This window comes from Manis pentadactyla, chromosome 5 (assembly GCF_030020395.1).
Source record: "Manis pentadactyla isolate mManPen7 chromosome 5, mManPen7.hap1, whole genome shotgun sequence".
NCBI classification, from domain to species: Eukaryota; Metazoa; Chordata; class Mammalia; order Pholidota; family Manidae; genus Manis; species Manis pentadactyla.
The window spans coordinates 134,735,056-134,754,930 of record NC_080023.1 but is presented as its reverse complement, the minus strand read 5'-3'; the positions used below and the strand labels follow the sequence as shown (position 1 = coordinate 134,754,930).

The window sequence follows — 19,875 nt, the reverse complement described above, 5'->3', positions numbered from 1 at the left end:
TTTCTGACCACACAGCCTCTCACCTCCTTGACTGAATACTCCCTCTTCTGGTGGCTTCCGAGTCTAAGCTCTGGGACCCTTGGTTGTTTTTTTCTAGCACTTCTCCCTGGCTTTCAGGTAAATGCCCAAGAGTTTCTAAATGACTTTGTCCCTAAACTCCTATTCCTTCCTTGCACCAGTCTCCATGGCATCAGTGAGAAAAGCCATCTTATGAATGAGTGCATGCACAAGCATTGGGAGGTGATAACACCTGCATGTGTCAGTCCCACAGGGCTTGTTTTCCAAATCTTTTCAAATAGAGACATAGTCAACCTGGGTAATGAAGGCTTAAGATTAAGGTTTAACTCTTCATGGCCAGAATTCAGTTCAGATGCTTAGAAGTGGCTAAACTACATCAGGGGAGATAATTTGTGTCACTGGAAGCTTTCTTTGTGCCCCTCAAGTCACACCTTTTGTGTCACTACCCACCTGCTTCCACTCCCATAGATGAGATGGAGTCTGTAGACATATTATTCATCATAATGTAGACAGTAACATTTACAGTATGTCTCACAGTTCCCAACAAAGAAAGAGTATTTCATATGATCCTCACCATTAAATCTGTAGTCAGGAATTCTATCCTCTCTGTGCTATATACATCAGAGGTCAACAAACCTTTTCTGTAAAGGGCCAGAGAGCAAATGTTTTGAGAGTCCCATGGTCTCAGTTACAACCACTCAACTCTGCCATGGTAGCCTGAAAGCAGCCAGAGGCAGCATATAAACAGATGGGCACAGCTACGTTCAACAAACTTTATTTACAAAAGCAGGCAGTGGGTGGATTTGCCACTTCCTGCTCTAGATGAAGAATACCTGACACAGAGAATCTGAGGGACCTACCTCAGAACACACACAAAGAAGCAGACCAGCCCAGGACCTGAACCCAGTTCTTTCCAACTCCAAATCAAACACTCGTTCCCTACACACTCTGCATTTTGGGAATGGTTGTCGACACTTGGCAGAATCATACATGACTTTGGATCAAGATACCCACACTCTCCAACCCATTCCCTTCCCCCATGCACATTTGTGAGGCAGCAGCTGGGGTACCATCTCCCACAGAAACACAGGGAAGGTAACCAACCCTCAGCATGAAGCCGGGCAGCCTTGATGCTACTAGCCCTCCCTGAAGAAGCTCGCCAGCCACAAATAGCATATTTAGTGAGACTGACATTGCATAGTTGGTCAGATTCATCCATTCCTTTCAGAAGCACATTCTTGAGCCCTCCTGCAGCACAGAATGGGGGCTAGGCCTCCCAGACACCTCCTGTGGTTCAGGAGCAGAGCCAGCCTGTGCACCAGCAGCATGATGCAGCCTTGCAGGGGACAAAGCTTTGGGCAGCTGGACTCCTGTGCTGTGCCAGAGCCACTCATTCCCACCCAGCCAGGTGCCATGAACACCTTCTCCCTGGGCCTTGCTGGCCTGCATTCACATCTTGCCCCCAAGTGCTTTCCCAGGAATGTGGAGAGCAGAGTGGGCTGGTCAGAGGGAGGACACCAGTGGGGCCACAGCCGGAGTGGGCAGAGCAGAGCTTTTGCCTCACTCCTCGCTTTGTCACATTTGTCCTTCCAGGAATCTTTGCTGTTAAGCTAGGGTCCTTCTGCCCACCTGGGATAGGAAACAAAGCTGTCCGAGGGCCCACGCAGGCCATCTTTGGCTGAGCTGGATGTGTGGCCAAAGCTATTAGTGTATTAAAGGGACAGGCTTACTTTGCTTCTTGTCTATACTCAGGAGACCCTAAGAGGGCCCTGTCATTTTGGCCAAGGACAGCATTTAGGGGCTCCTGGCAGCTCTGGAATGCAGTGCCTGTGATTTTTTAATATCCTTGTCCTTAATATAATCCCTTAAATCCAACTCACGACATGCCCCCACCTTCCTGCAAGCAGGAGCAAGAAGAGGAAGATTGTAGTCATGCCTAAAGGCAACTCTGAGCACAAGACACATGTTGCAGCAGACATGGGAGCTGGAGTTTGACCTTCTAAAGGTATTCTGGTCGGTTGCCCTTGCACTTTGCTCCCATAGAAACAACCTTTCAATCCTTCCCTCATTACCCTGACTTATCTCATGGTATGTCTTCTATACAGGGCTTTTAGATGATAGATAGCAACTTGTTAATATCTTGTCACTGAGACACAATGACTGGAACTGTAGCCAGTGGCACATAGCCATAGCTTTTCTCCCCAGTTGATCATCTTCATTCTTGCAAGATGGCCATACCTCTCCAAATGAGGACAATCAGTACTGTGCATTCAGCCATAATTGAGGCTTAACTCCTTGTTCTTTGAAAAGTTAAGCCCTGTGATTTGCCTATATTGGGCTTTCTAAAAAGTCATCCCTGTAAGCTCCAAGGGGAAATGAAGCAGCCAGACTCTTGGACTGCTTGCTGCCTGCTCCCTCCCTCTCGGTGATTAACCTTCCAGGGTCAAGTGTCCCCTCCCTAACCTCCTCTCATTTCCAGAACCCTGTTTGAGTCTTGACAGTGAAGGCCAGCAGTAGGTGGCAAAGTTCTAGAACATCAGAGTTTAGGAGTGGCCTCCTTCCTCCATAGTCTCCCACATCACTGCCAGCAATGGCTTTTCTGGGTTTCTTGTTTGATGAGCTGTGTTCTGCTCATCCATTGAAACCCTGAGATGACACACTGCCTTGGAAAAGCCAAGTCAAAAAGAGGTGGAGATGTGCTCTTTCAGCAGGTGGGTCTTCTGCATTCAGGGCATACATAGGAATGCAGTTCAACTGGTTTCTCCTGCCAAGCTTAATGTGATTTGTCTTCAACTAGCTAACAGCAAGAAAAGGAATCAAAGGCACTCTGGGCTGCTTTGGATTAAGACAAGCCTGGCTTGAGGTAGGATGAAACAAGGGAAGACCTTTTCATAGGGCTTGAAATATTACAACACTGGCAAAAATGAGAGTAGCAATTGCAGGTATTTACTGAGTATGCACTATGGGCCAGGTATCTATATGCATCATCTCATTTGATCCTCACTATCCAAATGTGAAATGAGAGCAGTAGGCAAGTACACAGACTACATCCAGATTGCTGGGGCACTGTGTGGGGTTCCTAGGCCAGCTATAGTCAAGAACCATAGACTGGGCAGCCTAAATGACAGAAATTTATATCTCACAGCTCTGGAGACTGGAAGCCCATCATCAAGGAGTTGACAGAGTTAGTTTCACCTGAAGGAACAATCTGTTGCAAGCCTCTCTCCTCAGCTTGGAGGTGCTTGTGTCCAAATTCCCTCTTCTTTCAAGGACAACAGTCATGTTGGATCAAGACCTCCCTTGATTTAACGAATTCTTTAATATAGACTGTCTCCAAATATGATCACTTTCTCAGCTACTGGGAGTCAGACACCAACATATGAGCTTTTAGGGTGACATAATTCATTTCTTTTTTTTTTTTTTTTTTACTAAGGTATGATTGATATACACTCCTATGAAGGTTTCACATGAAAAAACAATGTGGTTACTACATTTACCCATATTACCAAGTCCCCACCCATACCCCAATGCAGTCACTGTCCATCAGTGCAGCAAGATGCCAGAGATCCACTATCTCCCTTCTCTGTGATACACTGTTCTCCCCGTGATCCCCGACACCATGTATACTAAACATAATACCCCTCAGTCCCTTTCTCCCTCCCTCCCCACCCACCCTCCCACACCCCTCCCCTTTGGTAACCACTAGTTCATTCTTGGAGTGTCTGAGTCTGCTGCCATGTTGTTCCTTCAGTTTTGCTTTGTTGTTATACTCCACAAATGAGGGAAATCATTTGGCATTTGTCTTTCTCCGCCTGGCTTATTTCACTGAGCATAATGTCCTCCAGCTCCATCCATGTTGTTGCAAATGGTAGGATTTTTTTCTTTCTTATGTCTGAATAGTATTCCATTGTATATATGCACCACATCTTCTTTATCCATTCATCTACAGTTGGACACTTAAGTTGCTTCCATATCTTGGCTATTGTAAAAAGTGCTGTGATAAACATAGGGGTGCATATATCTTTTTGAATCTGAGAATTTGTATTCTCTGGGTGTATTCCAAGGAGTGGGATTCTGAGGTCAAATGGTATTTCTATTTTTAGTTTTTTGAGGACCTCCATATTGCTTTCCACAATGGTTGAACTAAGCTTACATTCCCACCAGCAGTGTAGGAGGGTTCCCCTTTCTCTGTGTCCTCGCCAGCTTTTGTTGTTTTCAGTCTTTTCGATGCTGGCCATCCTTACTGATATGAGGTAATATCTAATTGTGGTTTTAATTTGCATTTCCCTGATGATTAGTGATGTGGAGCATCTTTTCATGTGTCTGTTGGCCATCTGAATTTCTTCTTTAGAGAACTGTCTCTTCATATCCTCTGCCCATTTGTTAATCGGGTTATTTGGTTTTTGGGTGTTGAGGTGTGTAAGCTCTTTATATATTTTGGATGTTAACCCCTTGTTGGATATGTCATTTACAAATATATTCTCCCATACTGTACAATGCCCTTTTGTTCTATTGATGATGTCCTTTGATACAATTCATTTCATAACAGGGATGAACCATGGCTCTGACCTTGGCTTCCCGTGTGGCTTTTCCAGCCCCTTACTTCTTCCTGCCTTCATTCCTGACCCCTCGTGAGGTTGCTGTGAAAAATAACTGAGACCATGTGCATGGAGTACTATAAGCACTGGCCCACAGTCAGGCCTCAATACATGTTAGTAGGTATTAGGTGTCATTCCCATTTTACAGGTAAACAAACTGAGGGTTAGTAGCTCACTCTGGATCTCATAGCCCAAGAACAGCAGGGGCATCAGGGCCTGCGACTCGTGTCTGCCTGGCCCAAAAACCAAACACTCATGTACAATGCCAGCTGCCTCCTTTCCACACATTTTTTACTAAAGTGAGGTCAATGTGGTGCCTAAATAGAAGGAGAGCTATACCATCCTTTCCATGAGATGAACCCCAGCCCAAACCATTTCAGTTCTCCCCAGCAGCTCAAAGCTTGGCAGGAAAGCCGCACAGCGTGCCCTGGCACCTCCCAATAGGGAGAAGAGTTCCTCTCCCCAGCAGACTCTGGAAGCACCCACCCAGGGCCTTCGATCCTATTTCCTCCCCAGAAAGTACCCTGCAGGAGGATGAGACTAGGCCTGGGGTCCTGACTCAGCCTCAATCCTGCGCCCTGTGAGGATGCCTCTTCCAGCCAGCCCACAGGTGTTCTAGCTAGTGCCTTGTACACCACGTGTGGGGAAAAGCTATTTTTATTTTGTTTTGTTTTAACCTATCAGGAGAATAAAGTCCTCAACCCAAAATAAAGGCTAGGTAATGTACGGTGCAAATCAAGAGGCTTTAATAAATAGAAGATCCATGTTCTCTGGAAACTTTACTATATTCTTGATACCCCTGCCTCTGCCCAGCCCCCAGCCTGCCCTCCCTGAGTCCCACCAGCAGGTAGTAGGTGAATAGGGCGAGGTGGTACATTAGCGAACAGAATGTGTTTTTACGCATTTGAGTTTGTTCTCTTCCAGAAAGAGCACTCTTGGCGTTCTTTGTTGTAGATGCTCGTGCCTTGCTCTCATCTCTAGTTTAATTTGATTTCAGTCCTTTACCCGTGTCGTGTGAGGACAGGCAGGGACACGAGAGAAGAGGGAGGGGCAGAGAAGACCCAAGCTCAGCTTCTCAACCTGGTTGCTTTTAGGAATCACTTGGGAAATGGAGAAACACAGAGGCCAGGGCTTGTACAACCCCCCCAGGCGATTGTGCTGTGCGACCCCGGCTCGTCACACATGGCAGCATCACCGGACAGCCACTGACCCAGGGGGTCTTGGAGCCCCACTCCTGCACAAGGCCTCAGCGCACATGTGCAGCACAACCTCCCAGGCACTCCTGAAAGTTCACATTCCTGGGTGGCGCCCCAGGCATATGGGATCAGATGAGCCACGTTAGGGTGTCTGAGAGCTATATATTTTTTTTAAGTTACCCACACTTTCACTCATTGTTAGTGAGCATGCAATTTCTGGAGGGCATTTGGCAATAATTGCCCTTTGGAAATTCAAAATCACGGAGTCATCAACCCAGCAATTCCACTGCATGTAATTTATCCTGATCACATACTTGAAAAACATCACCACAGTGTGTGTGTGTGAGGAAATATTCACTGCAGATTTGAATGGAAGCAAAATAATAACAACAAATACACAGGCAACCAGAGTATCTTTCAGCCAGTGACGAGATCCTTAAATTTGCTTTAAACGCGTGATGAAATAATATGCATCTATTAAAGAGAATAAGAGTTTTTGTTAAGAACAATGTATGTTAGCACAAACCTTGTGTAAATTTTAAAGTGATACTACTGGATATTATATCTTTATTGCAATAGATACAGTATCCAAGTAGATGTAATACCCATATAGATATTATAGATATAGATATATAGAGATATAACATACAGATATTATATACATAAATCTGCTAGTTTCATGCTATAATATCTCTCCATATGTAGATATTAAACATATGGATATTATATGCCAATATTGTACATATATGTGTGTGTGTACACATACACATACACACACATATATATATATATACATATATATATGTCTTCAAAATTTACTATATTATATTGGTTTAACTATGAATACCATAACAAATCACCACCAACTTGGCAACTTAAAATAACTTCTATTTATTCTCTCAGTGTGCTAGAGGCCAGAAGCCCAAAATCAAGGTGTGGGCAGGGCTGTGCTCCTCCAGAGGCCATAGGGGAGACCCCATCCGTCCTCTTCCAGATTCTGCTGGCTGCCAGCATGCCTGGGCTGTGGCGGCACCACTCCATTCTCTGCCTCCAGCTCCACGCAGCCTCCTCCTCTGTGTGTGTGTGTGCCTCTCCTCTGTGCATCTCTTCTAAGGACACTTGTCATTGGGCACATAATCTTTGGATTTAGGGCCCAATGTCTTTGGATTTAGAATGATCTCATTTCGAAATCCTCAGTTACATTGGCAAAGACCCTTTTTCCAAATAAAGCTACATTCACAGTTCCAGGGATTGGGATGTGGCAGGATATATATTTTGGGGGACATATTTTAGGGGGAACATTCAACCCACTATACTGTAAATGGAGCATGCTAAATATAAAGTTTCTTTAGTAAAAAAAAAAAACAACTCCCTCTTTCTACAGATATGTATTAGTGCATATGTATGGAAGGACCTATACAATGCACAGAAAATATGGAACATTTTCTGGAAGGACCCACAAGAAGTCATGCACAGTGGTTGCCTTTGAGGAGTGAGCCATCTGGGAGCAGGGAGGGAGAGGGGGATAAAATGTTCCCGTGCCATTACATAACTTTCTATATTGCTTTAATTTTCTAATCATGAACGTGGTTACCTTATTTTTTCTTTTTTTATGCCAACAGGAATTACCGGCAGGTGGGAGAGGAATTTTGTTTCTCCTTTTCTTCTTTCCTACTTCTCTGTTTTAATCAAACCCTCATTCCCTACACCACACTGCATTTTGGGAATGGTTGTTAGCACTTGGAAGAGTCATGCACGACTTTGGGTCAAGATACCCACACTCTCCACCCATCCCCTTCGGCCATGCACATTTGTGAGGCAGCATCTGGGGCACCATCGCCCAGGGTGATTCTGGCGTCCAATACCTTTAGAGAATAAATGATCCAATCTGACCCTGTCCTTTGAGCAAACAGGCAGAACATGAGGGCAGGACAGGCATCAGGAGAGCTGCTGGCTAAGGGGCAGGAGGCATCTGTCTGCCCCTTGCTGGGGTGACACCCTCAGCATGGGGAGGCCCCACATCTGCAGACCTCTCTGCCAAATGCGGAGTTGGTAGCTTGGATCCCACAGGAGCCTCGCTGCAGTTCTGAGAGGCATAAGCAGGACTTTTACAGAGAAATGGGCCTCCAAAATAAGGTTGACCTGTGGGCAGACTGGAATCACCTGGGAAGTAAAAAACAATGCAGATGCCTGTCCCTAGCCCAGAGTCTGATGGGGTCCCAGTGTGGCCTGGTGTGGGTTAGTTAAAACTCCCCAGGGGATTTGCTGTGTACCCCAGGTCGAAGACAGGTGACTAGAGGACTGAGGAAGGGACCTGATATTTGTGGCCACCTACTGTGTGCCAGGCACTGGGCTAAGTGTTTCACAGTAACTGACATTATTCACTCCTCACAACTCTCAGAAGTGGTTATTATTCCCATTTTCAGAATAAGGAAGCTGAATCTCAGAAATGTCACTGAGACTTGCAAGGCCCTCGAGGCACACAGTTCATGCGACAGATGCAGACTTTACACCCACACCTCTGGCTCCACAATCCAGAGCCCCTGTGTCCTGGCCCGGGCTCGTTCTATGAAACCTCATTGCTTCCATGGATGACTGTCTCCAGTTCACTTATTAGGCACCCAGTCCTGGAGTGGGGCAAACTGAGAGAAGTTCCACTTCAATTGACTGCTCCAAAGTTTGCATCAGAAAATCTAGAAAAGCAGAAACTATCACATCATCTTCTAAAATGCATGGGTTTTGTATGCATCTTACAACTGCTCTCAGCAAATGGCAGAGTGACATTGCTATCACCTAAACTAGTGCCCAGTAGGCATCAGCAGCATGGAGGAAAATCCTGGAGACATTAGTGGAGCACTCTTCCAAGAAATGCTGGTCACCAACACACTTAATGGTCCAGAGGACATTAGCGTGTAAGAAAACAGACTGGAATCCACCGTTCCGAGTTAGACTCCAAATGTGAAAGAGTTTAGGAACATCCTAGCCAATTTATTTTGCTAACATTTTCCTTTTTTTGTTTAACATATTTTAAAAAGTTAAAATATTTTAAAAGAAATCTATGTCCAAATGAAACTATAGGAACACTTTATGTACAAAATGAAGCTTACAAATGAAAAGGAAGCATTGTGACATAGTTTAATTCTTACTGGTTGTTTTAGTTTCCATAGCAAAGTGCCACAAACTGGAAGGCTTATGTAAGTCCGGGGAAAGGAAATCCCAGGGCAAAATACCTCTGAGAAGCGAAATCAGTCAAAGGTAGAAATAAAGTTTAAAATCCATTTATTGCTTACAAATTGCAGTCCTGGGCCATCTCTCTTTTCTGCTCCAGCAGAAGCAAAACCGGCCCTCCGCTCATCTCTCAGGTACAGATAAGCCCTCCTTGCCCAGGTAATTACCCACTGATATGGAGATGAACTTCTCTCCACACCTGAGGAATGATACAAATGCACTAAAGTCATACTTCTCTTCACCCTTGAGCGTCTGTTGATATGCAGATGTACTAAAGCCAGGCAAGGTATTCTGGAAATATTACAATTTTACCCACAGCTTAACACAACAGAAATTTATTCCCTCATAGTTCTGGAGGCCAGAAGTCTGAGATCAAAGTATCAGCAGGGCTGTGCTCCCTCCAAAACCACCAGTAGATCTTTCCTTGCCATTTTAGTTTCTGGCAGACCCCAAAGTTCCTTGAGGAACATGGGCTCTTCGCACATGGCTTCACTCTGTGTGATCGTGTGTCTTCATGTGGCATTCTCCTGTGCGTTTCTCTGTCCTCTTCTTATGGGGACCAGCCATATTGATTTAGGGGTCCACCTTCCTGCACATGACCTCATCTTAACTCATTACATCTCAATGACCCTACTCCCAAATAGGGTCACACTTTTGAGGTCCTGGAGGTTAGGACCTCAATATATCTTTTAGGAGGACACAACTCAACCCAATAACAGTGGTAGATTAAATAATTCTTGCAGTACAAAAAATAATAGTGTGACACAACCAACAGCACCCTAGATTCATAAACTTCAGCAACATGTCAGCTTTGCATTTCATGTTTCTTTTCTAGTGCTCAATCGCCCTTTGGAGGCTGATTTCCCAAACTGCTCTCCTTTCTCCTGGCCCCTCCCAAGCCCAGCAGAGTCTATGCTAATTAGTAGCTGTTTAATTATCAGACCAGTGGGATGTGATCCTGGCCCTGATCCTTAGAGAGTCACATCCATGGTTAAACTGTCCCAGATACTGGAAGGTAGACTCTCCTATGCCTTAGGGAGAGGCAATGTGGTTTCAGTGGAATGCACACAGCATTTGGAATTGGCTGGCCTGGTGATGCTGACCATGTCTTCAACTGTTGGATAACAGCCTCTGAACCTATCTTTCCTCAACTGTAATACCTGTACCACAGTTTTATTGGGAAGATTAAGTGTAGCAAAAGTACCTTGTGAACGTAACTTATAAAGTAGTATACAAATCTGCAGGAATAGTATCTGCTTCATCCTAATGTGATCTGTAACTGGCACATTATGTTTGCATAAAAACATTTGTTGGCTGGAAAATTCCTAACTGAAGAGAGACTGGAAGAGGGGAAGAAGTGGCTGGGGTTGCTCGGATACAATCTGTGCTGTACACATGTGTCAAGCGAAGGTTTAAAAGGTGAAGCAGAATTCTAGAATATGCACCTGTTTTTGTTAATAAAATAATACCCAGTAACAAACACTCCTGCTTTCTTATATTTTTTATTTGTATAAATGTTTAGGTCAATGGGCCAACTTGGGGGGCATTCTAAAACTAAATAGCTAAGCTAACTGTGTGTTAGCTTTTGAAACAACAAGAAGTTATGATTAAGTTATATGCATGTTACTGGTGCCGTCTAAGTGGCCTGAATGAAAGGTTACAATTCAGAGGAGGAGGTAAAGAGAATAAAAGTGGCCTTACATTTTATAATGTAAGGAGGGAATGTAGACACTAGGAACTACTTCTCTGACATTAGAGCTTTATCACACATACAATTAAGACTGAAATCTTCCCCAGAGCTCTTTAAAAATAGTTTATAGCCTCATCTGTCTGCTCATGCCAATTTCATTTGTAATAGAAAATAATCCAAATGACAATAAGAGGAAAATTATTGGGTAAATTATGGTACATTATGCTATGGAATATTTAGGTAACTATTAAAAAAATTAAAATAGGAGAACTATGTAACATCATATTAAAGCCCCTATGGTAGAATACTTAGTGAAAAAGGAATGCACAATTTTATCTATAGCATGATTACCATGATGTAAAAATTAGGTTTGACTGGAAATTAGGATTGGACAAGGACCCAGGGAAATATAGGCAATCTACGGGATTACATGGTATCATTGCGGGGTTGGTTGAACTTAAAGTGTTCTCCAGTTATTTGCATGTAACAAGTAAAAATATGTTCTAAAAGTGTTCATCTTTCTTGGAATTGTAACTGTGATCTTCACTGAGGACATAAAGATAAACTAATAGACTCAGAAGGCCTGCTGCAGTTTTAAGATTCCTAATTTTTAGTAACACAAAATGATAAAATTGCAGACACCTAAGTCACGCTTTGGCACTTCTGAGTTGCAGGGAGGGGTGATGTCCAGAGAGTGCAGCATTCCAAAGCCTTGCTGGTCTCCATTAAAATCTAATTTATGGAATTAAAAATTAAATTTATGCAAATGAATTTAAACAGTCTTCTCATGAGAATGCACTCGGTCTAATTAAGTTTGGAGTGCTATTGTCATAGCCGTTCCTGTCCTGTTATTTAAAAAGATGAAATCCAGTGTGAGTCTTCTTGACCTTCTGCTGCTGGGAAATGACCTACAGATGAGTGTTAAAACTTCCACCTGGTCATTGCTCTTGCTGAGCAAAGATCCTAACAAAGAAAAGGTGCTGTTTCAAAGAAGTCATTCACGACAATGAATCCAATATAATGGAAGTCCCTCCATGGAAGCCAATCAAAGCCTTCCATTAGTGAGCAGAGCAGATAAAGGTCTTGCTGGGGGACCAAAATGGGAAGATTTGATGGCTGAACTCAGGCTCCTTTCCCATGTTCAAGTGACACTCTATTTGAATATCTGCTTCTGCAGTAAAAGTTAGTTTTAAGAGGGGTGTGTTGTGGCTCTTTATAGGTTGAGAACTACATTTAGTTCAACATTCTAAATGTTCTGCCTTAATGAATACACACAGACGCATATGTCAATATTAACAGTAATATTAAAAATATAAATATATATTTTGCAGCAGCTCTGAAAATACACTGCACAGACCTCCCAGTTCCAGAAGAGTAGTTGACCAAGGACCCCAGCTGCCACACTGAAGTCTGTCACTGTGTTATCAGGGGGCCAGGCTTCTCACGGCTGCTCCAGCCACGATGGTGCCTGGCAGGAGTACTGAGGCAGACCCATCCCTGGGAGGTACAGAGTTCCATTGACTGAAGACTTTGGATCCCCAGCAATCTTGCCAACCTTCTTTAGCTGTGGGACAGTTGAGGACATTTTTGCCCAACCTGTTCACTCCCTCCTTTACAAGGTCACATTTGCATAACAGTTTCTTCTTTTTCTCTCCTAATAAAATCCTTACACATTTAATCACATCCTAGCATCTGCTCAGAAGACATATACACAATACATACACATATGTATTTGAATCATAATCTATCCCCATTTGATGGACCCTAGTTGCATCCAGATTTTTGCCATTATGAAAACACTCTTCCAACCCATTTTTCCAATTATTTTGCTATTTCTTTAAGGGTTTTTTTAACTGTGTCACAGTGAATGTCTCTTGTATACCTCCAAAGAACTCAAAAAGCAAATGTGACATCTACTTTTTTTTTTAAGTTCCCACAACAAGGGAGGTATTTGTAGTGTTACCCCCATCTTAAGACGAAGAAATTAGGTGCTTCTTTTCTATGTGTGTACAGTTTCTGGTAGAGATAGAGTTTTTCTGGCAAATGAGCCCAGGCCTTCTTGTGCTGATGTGAAGAGCAAGGAGGTGAGAGCTATTCTCCCCAGTGTTCCTCCACACCCAGGGCACCAAGGGAGGGGAGGGCTTTCCACCACATCTGTGGTCTTATCATTCTTCCCTTCCTGCCATCACTTGGGACTTGGATCCAGTCCTTGCCTTCCCTTGTCTCATATCCAAGTGCTTTAGTGCAAGCAACAGAAATAGATTCTGGATCACATAAGCACAGAAAATTTGATGTAAAGGTGTGGTGAGCTCACAGTCTGTGGGAAGCTGAAGGTTTGGTCTTAGGGAAGATGTTGGGCTGGGCTATGGGAACCATGCCAAGGGTCTTTACACAGAGTCCAGTGCATGAACCTCCAAAATAAATTCCTTCTGCCCTCACATCATTCTTCCAAGATTCAAATCCTGGGAATTAGATACCCTCTGAGGCACCCCTGGGGCAGAGAAAGCTTTCAATATCTTACCAGCAGACAGGCGCCTCAAATTTCATTCCCACCAACACAGAACTCCATGGACTGGAGATAATCCACCACATACAATGACGGGGATTTGGGAAAAAGAGAAATGAATCTTGGGTGGCAAATTATAATTTAAAAAGTAATAAACATCCAGCACTCACTCTTTGATGCATTTGCCTAGGAGGTGAGAGCTATTCCTTGCGTTCATAGATGTTCCAAGACTGGCCTCAGCTATCGGATGATAAGTGAGTTATTGAACAATGAAACTAAATTTTGTGACTGGGACAAAGTCTAGCTGTTGCCAGGAGCCTGCTTGAACTAGTTCAGCTCCTAAGTTTCACTTCTGTCCAAGGGCTTGGGGTTCTGTGTGACTCTCCAGAAATGAAGTATTATCAGTACAAGGATGGCAGCACCATCTATCAGGTCCTCTTTAGGGTCCTGCACTCACCTTCTAGAGCTTTGCCAGCAACTTGCTTGCTATCCAGGCAGGTGTTTGTCTGTTTGCATTTTGTTTTTGGCTGATTCCCAAATACAGCACAATACTGTCAACTAATGTGAAGGCTAGGATGTCCTGCAGAAACATGGCCTTTGCAGATTTCACTCTCTCCCTCCCTGAATTCACATCAATCTCTTTTCTTAGAAGTGTCCCATTGCTTTGTTGTTGTTGTTATTTTTTCACTTAATGACCCCTGCCCCCTCATCTTCCTTGAGGGTATGTTTCTCCATCTAATTCTTATTTTAAGGAAACTCACTTTCAGCCATCACCACGGGCTCTTTGTTCAGCCCAAGCAGAAGAAAATGCTCTTGGAAAATAATCAGAAAGCGAGAGAGTACATAATGTGAACTTGACTTTTGCTGAGAAAAAAAACTCCTTATACATACAAATGGGATTCAAATTTGTGGAAATGAATTCCAGAAGAGGGGTGTTCAGGTTGATCTTCAGATAAAATGCCAGCATTGTCATTCCAGGTAAAGATGGCCTTGCAACAGGAAGGATTTGACCGAAAAAAGCGAGGGTATAGAGACATCAATGAGATTGACATCAACATGAATGATCCTCTTTTTACAAAGCAGTGGTATCTGGTAAGCACCTCTGTATTATATCTGATGTTTCTCATCATGAAACTTTGGATAAAAGATATTCCTATTTCCTCATTATTCTGTGGGGTGTTAGTCAGCATTCAAACCAGTGAACTGCTCTGTCCCCTCTGATAAGTATCGATCTTCTGTCACCGCCCACACATCTCATTCTCTAATCAGCTTCTGACTGGAACTACTAAATAGCCTTGATTTCCTAGTGTCAAAGCAACTAACAAAGCTGATCAGATTCCCCCAGACTCTGAAAAAGCACACGAGAATTCAAGTGAAGACTTACAAAAGCATGTATAAGTCATGTATAAGTCAAAGGTTGGAAAGAATAATTCATGGATCTCAACAGGTAGAGTAATGGGAGGACATGGTGACACCACAGGCATAGGAGAAGGAGACTAAGGTACCAAAGGCAACATCTACTAGTGCCTCCTAAAATCATGGCAGAAAACTACTTCCATGGGACTTAATTGACACAGGATTCAAGGCTCAGAAAGTCCATTTGTCTGGTGAAGTGAGTATTTTCTGGCTCACCAACAGTGATCAATTTGAATGGGTTGTGTTATGTTTAAAAGGTCCCAGCATCTCCAAACCAACCCGAACTGCAGGGCATATTGAGGATAAGGACTGACTAACTTATAGATATGAGTGAAGCTTACCTTATTTAGGGTAAAAGGTGATGCGCAATACAGAACTAAATTACGGCCCTGTGCACTGCTACATTGTAGGAATGCATCACACTTTCCTCCTGGGGCTTCAGAGCTTGATTATGCCTTATGCTTTTGGGCATGGAAATCTACAAATCTGGTGTGGTAACTGATTGAGCTGATGTGTGTTAGTCAGGATGGGCTAGGTTTCTTGCAATAACAAATAACCCTCATATCACAGTCGCTTAACAAAATCAAAGCTTGTTTCTCACCCATGCTATACACCCAAGGCTTCATAACACTCAGGGATCTGGGTTCTACCTTGGCTCTGAGCCAATGGGCACTTCACCAAACGGAAGGGACAATTGCTGGCACTTAGACCTTCTGCTTGCATGTGACAAATGGCACATGAGCTCACAGTCCATTGACCAAAACCAGTCAAATGGACATTCTAACTTCCAAGGGGGTGAAGAGGTATAGTCTTAATCTGTGCCAACAAGAAAAAAAGCAGTCATTTTTATAAAGAGCACTAATGGCATTCCCACAATGTTTTAGCAATACTGTGATAGCTGACTGATCACTGTGAGATTCTGCCAGTACAAGCTCTATTTTTTATGATTCTTCGAGAAATATGCACAGGACAAAAATGCATGAAAAGGGATAGTGAACTTATTTATATGGAATTTTTCTTTGTTTTCCTTTCTTTTTTGAATTTTGTTTTGGGAGAAGGCTTTTTTGTTTTTGTTTTGCATTAGAATATGCACTGAAGGGTGAGCCGGCTATCTTTAATTCAAGTCAAGATGTATTTTAAAGCAAGATTTGGTGTGGTGGTGCTGAAATTCCAGAGGTGTATAGGACATGCTCCCTCTTGCAAAGGATATCATTTGATGAGGAAATCACATTCAAATAAGAATAATCCAGACAACATATGCCAAATTCAAAACATGAGAGCTAGCAAGCACTTAATTCTAAACTGGGGAGGGTTTTTTGCAATGGCGCTCTAAGGAGTTAAAAGTTAGCAGCCTAATCCTAAGAGATGGGGAGCTTGAGACTGTGTTTGCACATTTATGTAAAACAGAAAACATCAATTGTGTATGTCAAAAAATGGAAGAAGGCTGGAAGGGGTTAAGTAGGGAAACACCTAAAAGTTTTATTTCATGGAAGATGTGGCCTTTGAGATGACCCTGGAATATCAGGTGGCTGCAGAGCATGTCAAACAAGCATTTACTCAACATGCTTTACTACAGCAAACTAATAAGATTCTCTGCTCTGGAATTTCTGAACCAGATCAATACCGGGCAAGCTGATGGCACTCCTGGCCTTGATTTGAATGTGGCAGAAGCCTGGGAGCTGGGATACACAGGGAAAGGAGTTACCATTGGAATTATGGACGATGGTAAGTATTTCAGAACCTCTACATTACTTGGAAGAAAGTGTGTCTTTGCAAGCCTTTGGAACATAAAAGAGTAATTATTTTGGAGATGCTAATCAGAGGCAGAATAACCAGATGCTGGGTCTGATCACCATCTATTCTGTGCAAAATCCCCACCTTTCTCCATATCAGTGGTCCTCAAATTTAAGATGCCCTTAACAAATATTTACTGAATTACTAAGTAAAAAAATCTAAACAAATGAACAAATGCAAGTTGATTGTCACTGAACTGTAATTTCTCACTCAGCCACTGTTTATACTTTACCTTAAAACATCTTTTAAACCTGTTTATATTTACCACTTATTTCTCTAGATCCACATTGTCCAGTGTAATACCCACTAGCTGTATGTCGCTGTTTACATTGAAGTTTTAAGTAATTAAGGCTAAGTAAAATTAAAAATTGAATTCCTCAATCATACTAGCTTGATTTGAAGTTCTTAATAGCCAGACAGGGCTTGGCAGCTGCTTAAATTCAATTCTATCCATTTCTGTCCATTTCTCCATTTCTATCCATTTCCCCATTTCTATCATCACAGAAAGTTCTGTTAGACAGTGCAGCTCTAGATCCATAATAGATTATTTTAGCAACAGGCTTGGGGTTTGGAGAAATTTTGTCCTTACTGCTATTTTCAGAATAAACCCTTGGAAAGCAGGCTTTGACAACATTTTATTCCATATGCCCCCTATCATATGTTATTCTGTCCCATATGCCTGCCAGACAAAGATTTGGTAGAGCTGTATTTTCTGTAGTTTGTGATATGAAAACCAATGGGTTTGATGAATTGTATTTTTCTGATGACACATGTCCTTGGCTCTGCTGAGATTCTGGAGAATCTCTGCCCTGTAGTTATCTCAGTGGACATGCACTCACCGGCCTCTAGGGCCCTCCAGGAAAAGCCCCCTATGCATTGTTGCTCCAATTACATGTAAAATCTACACAGACATGACACAATGGAGACTTTCCCTTCCAAAGATCCTCAAAGAACACTGGTCTCTAAGGCAAGCCTTTGAAGCAGAATTGATGGGAAACAAGCGGAGCCAACACTTGAAATCGTGCTGCCTTTGTGTGCACTCATTAAGTAGCAACATAAAAACAATGCCTCAGTGTTTTCTGATGTGCAAGACTTTTTACAGTGGGTGTAGAAGCTTTTTCCAGTGGCAGAGAGCCTTTGCAAGGAGAAAGGATCTCTGCACAAGGGTGTGTGTATGGATGTGTGGATGTCAAGAGCTCCTAACTGTTTCTTCCTTAACGATGCTTTGGTTTAGAAACCAAAGTGGTTGAGACCAGCTCACCCAGAAGAAAGATGCAGCCAGGTTTGAGATGTCATTTGCATGCCCTAAAATACCCTGTAATCCCCATTTCACACAGTCTCTGGGGGATTAGGGAAGCACCTTCAAAGTGCCAAGACAGTGACCACAGACAGACACATTGCTCACAAAGTTCTGGGCAAGCCTTGTGAAAGCCATTTCTGGATTCTTTAGCTGCATCATCCCTTCCAGAGATAGCAGAGATGAGAAGGACACTTGAATGTTTTCCTCATTTCTGGGCTTGAGAAGTCACTCCCTTTAGAAGAAAGTCTCAGCAGAATTTCTTGTTTGACCTTATTTCTTCTGCTGATTTCATGGCCTTCGGGATGCCAAAAATGTGAACTCTCTGCCCCACAATGAAAACTCCTAACTTCTCCATTTCTTTGATCATCTACTGCTACAGAACAAACCACCTCAAAACTGAGTGGCTTAAGACAACCACCGTGTTGTTACCTCTCTCATCTCTGTGGGTTGATAAGGCTCAGCTGGACAGTTGTGCTGGTGGTCTCTCTGGGCTATCTCATGCAGCTCAAGTGAGAAGGCAGCGGGGTCAACTGGAAACTCAACTGAGATGTTAATGGTTCAGCCTCCCTCTCACTCCATGTGGCCCCAGGGCTTCACTTCACGTGGTCTCCCCAGCAAGGCAGCTGGTTTCCTACAGAAGGCTCGAGGCTCTCCAGAACAGGAATTCTAGGAAATAAGAAGCCAAAGCAGCCTGTCCTCTTCAACACTGGACCTGGAATGGGCAAGTATAACTGTGCCACTTCTGTTGGATAAATGGTCTCAGGGCCAGATTCCAGAGGAGGAATGATAGATTCCACCTCCTGGCATAGAGAGGAAAAGCATCTGGGCTATCTTTAATTCAGCACATGCTTGTTTAGCATGCTAACTGAAGAAGGACTACCAAGTCATTCTCCAAATCCACTGCAGAAGAGCAATGTGAGCACATTTTGGACAAGAGCGGTCCCCATGCAACAAGGACAAGACCAAAAGTTCAGCAGCCTCTCACCATGTAACTGGGCAGCTCTGGGCAGTAGAGACGGCAAGGCTGGGGCCATCAGCACCACATTTCCTGTCTTACCTGTCTGCACATGTAAATGGTATGGAATTGTTTCCCAGATTGCTCTCAGCAAGATATTATTCCAAAACAAGGTTGAAGACAGACACACATATTGATCCTGAGACCTAAGAGCAAAAATAATGCAGTATTTTATAAGCATTGGCTCTCTACATTTTGGCTTATATGGAAAATATCCAATTACCTTCATGAAGAAGGTTCAGTTCATCATCAGCACAGTTTTAACAGCTGTTCATCCTTCTCTGGTAGCCCAACTCCAAACTCAGCCATCAACCCTTCTGCTAGATCCAGTGGCTCGATAGATGCTCAGTATCTGCTACTTCCATTTAGGTGTCACCTGTCATTAGCATGCCCTGCACATCACAAGGAGAGTATGTCCATGCTTAGCTGTTGCCCAAAGGGGCAGAAAGCATTTCTTAAGGGTCTACTGTGACATTCTGGGCATGTAGATGTCAGCAAGGACCCCACTCAGTGATGACAGTTCACTCCTTTTGTTGTAGTGGAATAATCTGGTGTTAGAAACTTGCCCTGGGAAACAGGATAAGGACATAACAAGACACAAAGATGGACAGTAGTTGCCCATCATTTTGCTCATAGTTTTGTGGCAAGAAATTCAGGAGGAGCCTGCCTAAGCACCTCTCACTTGAGGTTTCTCATTCAGACATTGGCTGGGCTGCAATCATCTGAAGGCTCAGTTGGACTGGACTTCCATTATGGCCTACTCCCACGGCTGGTGGTGGTGCTGGCCAATGCTGCAGTTCAGCTGAGCCTATCAAACAGAGTGACACGGGCTTCTTAGAGGGCAGCTGGTTCCTCCAGTGTGAGGAAGTGCCCAAAGGGAACAGGTGGAAGATGCCCGGCCATATCTGACCTAGCCTTCGAAATCGTGTAGTGGATTCTACCACATCCTGTGGGTAGAGGCAGTCACAGCCCCCTCAGACTGAAGAGGAGAGAATAGATCTGCCTCCAAATTGGGGAGGAAGTGGCATTGCCATATTGCAGGAGTCAGTATGACATGGGAGGCAGTGAACCCTCTTTGGAAACTACAATCCATTCATTGAGGACTGATGCACAT

At 43.4% G+C, this 19,875-nt stretch overlaps 1 protein-coding gene across 1 annotated transcript in view; it reads left to right on the top strand.

The window, feature by feature from the left end:
- The window catches only part of PCSK2 (proprotein convertase subtilisin/kexin type 2), a 269,306-nt gene that overhangs the window by 120,641 nt on the left and 128,790 nt on the right, over nucleotides 1-19,875 (top strand). Inside the window, exons 3-4 of the mRNA XM_036892214.2 lie at nucleotides 14,215-14,328; nucleotides 16,269-16,377. Coding sequence (XP_036748109.2) covers nucleotides 14,215-14,328; nucleotides 16,269-16,377 — 223 coding nt within the window. The remainder of the gene's footprint in view (nucleotides 1-14,214; nucleotides 14,329-16,268; nucleotides 16,378-19,875) is intronic.